The 6,314-nt window shown below is 40.5% G+C and overlaps 1 protein-coding gene across 1 annotated transcript in view; it reads right to left on the bottom strand.

Annotated features, from left to right (window-relative positions):
• PDZD8 (PDZ domain containing 8) overlaps positions 1-6,311 on the bottom strand; it is a gene marked incomplete at its 5' end in the record, with an annotated part of 53,980 nt that extends 47,669 nt beyond the window's left edge. The window contains one exon of the mRNA XM_009076305.1: positions 5,683-6,311. Coding sequence (XP_009074553.1) covers positions 5,683-6,311 — 629 coding nt within the window. The remainder of the gene's footprint in view (positions 1-5,682) is intronic.
• Positions 6,312-6,314: the final 3 nt, after the last annotated feature.

Genomic DNA, 6,314 nt, shown 5'->3' with positions numbered 1-6,314 from the left:
TGCCTTACAGATTTAACTAATAAGAGAGAATCATATCACAGCTACAGTAGAAATGCACTCAGGAAAAAACCTCTCCCTTTGCAGCAGCTGTAGAGAAAACTTCAGAAATCAGCAGCCAGTAAGAGACTTAAGACATGCTCACAATCCCAAAGTCCACAATTATTTCTGGTACTTCTGCATATAACCTCATCACATGAATAATACATACTATTTTTATTCAATACTTTTTCCGATACCTCTGTTATCATATTATGAAGTAATTTCTATTTATAAAACACTTTTCAAATCAATAGCTATTTATATTACTTCTTAGCTTAAGTTTTGCCAAAAATAAGAAACTGCTATGTAACTCTCAAACTGCATTCTATAATGGTAAATTAAACTAGGCTTGTCTAATTGTTCTTCCCAGTGAAATTCAATATTAGCCCCAGCTTCCAAATAAAGCATCAAACTATTTAACATGACTAATTATATTGCAAGTGGTCAGTTCCAAGGGTAATTCATGTTGGAAGGGACCAGAGGAGGTCATGTAAATACCCAATATGGAAATGTTTGAAGCAATCCTTTGTGAGATTACTTCTAAAGAAAAGAAAGTCACTCATTCTGTGGCAGCATGCATTGAGCATAGTTTCTCAAAACAGGTTAGTATCAATGCAAAACATCAGCTTTTTTTAATGTAACAAACTGAGAAACAAAGTGTTCTTAAAATATAGAGACCTCACTGCTTAGACAATACCTGATCTGCCCAGAATCCAAATGAATGAACTTGCAAGATGTCAAATATCAGAAAAAAACCCCAAACCAGCACCTGTCAGATTTTTTTACATCATTGCTTAAGATATATCAGAAAGTTAAATTTTGGTGGGAGACCAGACTTCAAGTACTTCTTCCTTGCCCTTTACATACACACACACAGGGCTTTGCAACTTCATTGCGGCAAAGTGTATTTTTATCATCTAGAAAGAGCCCAACACCCAAAAATCTCCAAAAGTACATCAGGACCTGTTCAAAACAGCAAACCTACACCAAGCAGTTAAGAACAGGCTAGGCAATGCAGCACAATCAGTGTACCTAAATACCTGATGTGGCAAGGGGATATCAGGTTGCCACCATAAGCAGCTTAATAAAAAGTTAATGAGCAAGGTACAGCTCATTAAGAGAGCTAACACAGATGAACTCATGACTACTGCAACAGCACCATCAAGCAAGGAGACAGACACCTGAAATAGTCCTTATTATGTGTCTCTAAACACTGAGCATGCTATGGCAATGCTAGGAACTGAAGCTTAGTGTTAACCACTTCATGCTAGAATTAAAAGGACATGATCTAGAAAGCTAAAACCAGAACAATGCCTACAGTATTAACAAAGAGTTTGAGTGTATAAAATGAAGAACCAAAGGCTGGATTCAGGCCACTAGTTAAACTCCACTTTGTGCTGATAGCATTCACGGTCCTGCTCTAGTGAAAAACCTCTATGAAAAATAAATTGAGAGTCTAGTCAAGACTGCAACACTGACTGAACAGTTCCTTAGAGTGCCAGCACTAGAGATTTGGGGACAGCAAGACACAGTTGGTAGATCAGTGGCCACTGCAGAACACCAATAGTTGACATCACAACAAGGGAAGTCAAGGCTTTCCATGCTCATTCTCAAGCTCCTACCCACTGGTCAACTTGTCTTAGGACTAAAAATGTATCATTTAAATAGTCAAGTCAAAAGAGTTATGGAGTATGTAGAGCCAAATAAATGATACTTACAATTATTCATTAGGGTTATTTATACAAAAGAAATAATATTGACTCAGTTCTCTCATTTCTCAGAAGTGCAGCAAAACTTACTTATATTGGAGAAGAAAAAAGATCATGTCATATCTGCCCCACATCTGAACAAGATGCTGCTGTGATTACCACAGTGTTTTCAGAAAAGCTGTTTGCATTTCTACTACAAAGTAACAGATACATTAAAATTAGTTAACTGTAAAACAGTAGTAACTGTTGCTACGATCAACTGAATTGCACAAATCCTTTACCAATGATGACAAAACAAGCCAACCCAGCATACCATTCACTTGATTTTACCAGCAGTCTTACATCCAGGGATTTACTCAAATTTTACTATACAGAGCAGTAGCTCCCACTCAATGGCAGAGTAGTTTCAAAATAGGGAGTTCTGCCAGACACAAACACAGTTATTAAAGAGCCAGAGAAAAGTGATTACATGCTATTAGAATAAAACACAAATTACTATTTATTTGTTTGGACAAAGTGCATCCCTTCTTTTTCAATTAGTAGACAATTGCTGTTATGGAGAAAAATGTGCATAAAATGCTAGTCAAACTTTAAAATGCACTTACTAGGTTGCATTGAGTTCTGCCAGACACAAACACAGTTATTAAAGAGCCAGAGAAAAGTGATTACATGCTATTAGAATAAAACACAAATTACTATTTATTTGTTTGGACAAAGTGCATCCCTTCTTTTTCAATTAGTAGACAATTGCTGTTATGGAGAAAAATGTGCATAAAATGCTAGTCAAACTTTAAAATGCACTTACTAGGTTGCATTCCTTTCCCTATAGACACAATGCAAAATGCCGTTTTCTACTTTCAGCTACAGTTATGCACATCACACAGTCAGAACTAGCAATGGATGTTACAAAACATGATCTTAATAATCACTGCTCTGCTGTATAAATTTTGCATGTAACTGCAAAGAATACAAAGTACATGTGTAGTCATTTGCCTGTAGAAACAGACAGCATATATGTGAAGATATATTTTTAATGCAGTATTTTATAACTAATAGAGGAGGGGGAACTGCTACAAACTGAGTTACAGGATATTAAAAAACAACTGTTGGCAAAAGTTCTCTTATGCCATTCACTACCAAGTAAAAACTTATAGAAGTTGTCATTTTCTTTATATTTTATATTAGTCATTTTTATTTTCAATGCTAATTAACATCTTGAAACATTATGAAACTCCTTTGTGGACTTCACTCTGACAGCCAACAGGGTAGCAAAGTGCCTCTTTTAACCAGCTGAAAAAAAGAGAACTCACACTCCAAGTGCTTTTGTTTACAAGGGTGTAATTACTGCTATCCAAAAATCTATTTACAAAGTTACTCGAGCAAGAGTAGGGAGACATCAGAAGAGTCTTGAACTATACATGGAAGCAAATACTGACTATACATTATATGGCATATATGGCATATAGGCCATAGAAAAAAAACAGGGAGAGGATAATCACATTCCTTGCAGATGAGAAACTGTTAAGCTTTGAGCAAGGTAACGGGGTTATTACGGGGTTGTGAAACTCCTGAGTTTTTCCTAGATATTCTTTGATAAGGAATATATTAAGATACCATAATCCCAACCCAATGTTTACTCACAAATTCCATGAAAACCATCAAGTTTTACATCTTATCAGCAGGGCACTTATTTTCCAAATCAATTCTCAATGATATCTAAACTATAACGTCTCAATGGCTCTGCCACCACATAAGATTTCATCGTTACTAATCAGCAGTCAGCAAGTTTTGCTATCTAGGGATTCACCTGCCTAACCTCATCTGGACACACTGGGGAGGTTTAGATTGTGTTCCACAAAACCTTGAGCAACTGCAAACAGTTAAAGGTTCCCAACTGAAACTTTAAAGGCCACATTCTGGACAGTTAAGACACCAATGACCTGACCTGCCTTCCTTAAGACAATCTCATTAATGAGCATTAAGCTCAGTGTCCTGCCAACCCCTCACAGCACAGTGGGTCAGAATGACTTGTTCAGAACAAGGCATAAAATGTAAAGGTCAAAAGCACCACACACAGGGTTGGACACTGTTTCACTGAACATCTGCCACTCTGTGCTACCAGCCTACTAGCTAGTGTGAAAACCAGCTATGATACTGCATCTTCCTCTGGAGCACTCAAATTCCCAGCTTCTTTAACTAATGAGCACATTTTAAATTGACAGTTAATTCTTCTGTTTTACAGTAATTTATGCTTTACGTATTGTTCTCAGTGTCAGCTACCTTCTGTCCTCACACTTCTACTCATTTCTGTCTCAGGTTCTACACTCTGCGTCTTTCCTTATTTTCCCTTCCAGTTCCCTTCACATGTCAGTGCCACTTAACATGCCTCAGCCACTCTTTCTGGTCCAGAAAGTTTGAGAAACTCGTGGAAAATTGACTACACCTCAGTTAAGTGATGAGAGCCTCTCAGAGGAGAAATGAAGATGTCTGTCTTCACCTGCTGAAGGGGAGGAGCACATCATCACTGGTTCCACAGGAACCCTAAAAACTTGTGTAGGGAGTGTAAAGTTCATGTGCTGTACTTGCTCTTTCTAGGTATGCTGAGTGCTGACTCTGCACCACGAGTGTGCTATCCAGGCCTCTTCTTCAGGCTCTTCTCCACACTTAACAGCTTCAGTCTCCTCCCAAAACAGTAAGAGAACTGAAGCAAACTTGCTCCTGGCAGCTTCCCTGCTGCCTATGGGATTGCTCTCCTCTGCAGAGCAATTCATACCTCAAAATTTGAAGGGACCATCGCATCACTCAAAGAAACTACGTATTGTCCTGTCAGGGCTTTCCAAGTCTTGGATATTTTACAAATCCACATTCATGAGAACTCTTATAAATTCAATTGCAGGAGAACCAGCTGAAAAGACTAAGAATTACATCACTACAAATTACACTTCAAAATTCAAACAGGCATTTTCAGTTACTCATCTCTTATGAATTTCAGAGAAAAGGCTTATTGCAGAAGAATGTGGTAAACAACACAAAAATCCTTACCCAACACACAATACATGCTACAATGAATAAACAACAAAGAAAGGAAACAAGGTACCCTAAGAGTGGTAAGACACAACAGTAACATAGTACTGTGGGAAGACATTCAGTATCTTTTAATCAGAAACAAAGATGGAATCAAAGATGACACTTCTGCTACAGAAGAATCACTGAACACTTCACTATATTCACTACACACTGCAGTCTGTGCTGCAGCATGTGCATTTTTTACAGAAAACTTACTGCCATACAAAAACAGACCAAAAAAACCCGCAAACCCCCAGAGGCTCCCCGAAGTTTTACTTACCACAATAGTAGCAATATTTCTCTTATCAACTTTTACACTTCCCCAAAGTTAATGAGGAAATCAAGCAGACCAGAAAGGAAGCAGAGAGCATATATCATGGGGTCTCAAAAATATTCCTTAGAGAGTTAAGTTTACCCTTTCTCACATTAAGCAACAACCACCTCACCTCTGTGGGTCAGCATAAGCCACAAGTCTGGCCCAGGCGGCTCAGCAGTGGCAAAAGCTTGGGAGGACATCCCAAACCCACACACTCCCCACAGAGCCATCCTGTACCTCTTCCAAAGAGCACTATCAAGGTCCTGTTGCTGGACACATGATACGGAACCCAAAATTTCGGATACCTACAAATTCTGCCATTTAGGTACACACAGCTCAAGGTGTGTCACACCATCAGTGTCCAATGGCTTCTTCACCTGTTATAAATGGAAAATGATCCTTTCTTCCTTCATGGAAAGCTTTGGACAGCAGACAGGCAATGTACAAGCATCCCTACTGCTGAAGTGCTAACAGAAACCTCTTCTTAACCATTAAAAGAGCAACTGCAATGCACAGCACGCAAAGCCAAACTGAGGGCAGGGGACACCTTACCTGATTTTATAATTGGGCAACGTGTGCTTGCGCTTAATAACTTTCTTGAACTGGTTCACTATGATGGAGGTGAGCTGAGGCATGGGCCTCCCTTCGAACTGAGACTTCACCTCAAAGAGTATCACAGGGTCATCCATGAAAGAGAAGGACCAGTGCGTGAAGGGCAGGCGTGTGAAGACCAGCTTCAGCTTCCCCATCACCCGCGAGATCTTGACGAAGAGGTAGGCTGACTTGCCAAACACCAGGTCGGCATCGATTGCCAGGTGGAAGCCACCGTTGTACTCCAGGTCCACCTCAAAGCCCAGCTCCTCGGGGCAGCCCTCCTCGTTGCAGACCACCGGCCGAATGAGCTTGACGGATTTGAAGACAGGCAGGACATTGCCGAGAGACACGTCCCTGAGGCTGAGCCCCTCCAGCACCTTCCCTGTCATCTTGGCCTGGAGCAGCTCCTCGAACTCCACCTTGATCTTCTTGATGACCCAGTTCCTGACCAGGGCAGTGTCCCTGAGCTCCCTGAAGAGGAAGAGGAAGATGGCATTGAGGAAGTGGCACGTCTCCTCGCGGGAGGAGGGGGCTGGCGGCGGCTCCGGCTGTTGCTGCTGCGGCTGCTGCTTGCTGCCGGGCTCCGGGCC

The sequence above is a fragment of the Acanthisitta chloris genome, unplaced genomic scaffold, assembly GCF_000695815.1.
Source record: "Acanthisitta chloris isolate BGI_N310 unplaced genomic scaffold, ASM69581v1 scaffold9330, whole genome shotgun sequence".
Classification (NCBI taxonomy): domain Eukaryota; kingdom Metazoa; phylum Chordata; class Aves; order Passeriformes; family Acanthisittidae; genus Acanthisitta; species Acanthisitta chloris.
The sequence above is the reverse complement of the archived record's forward strand: the minus strand, read 5'-3'. Positions and strand labels throughout refer to the sequence as shown.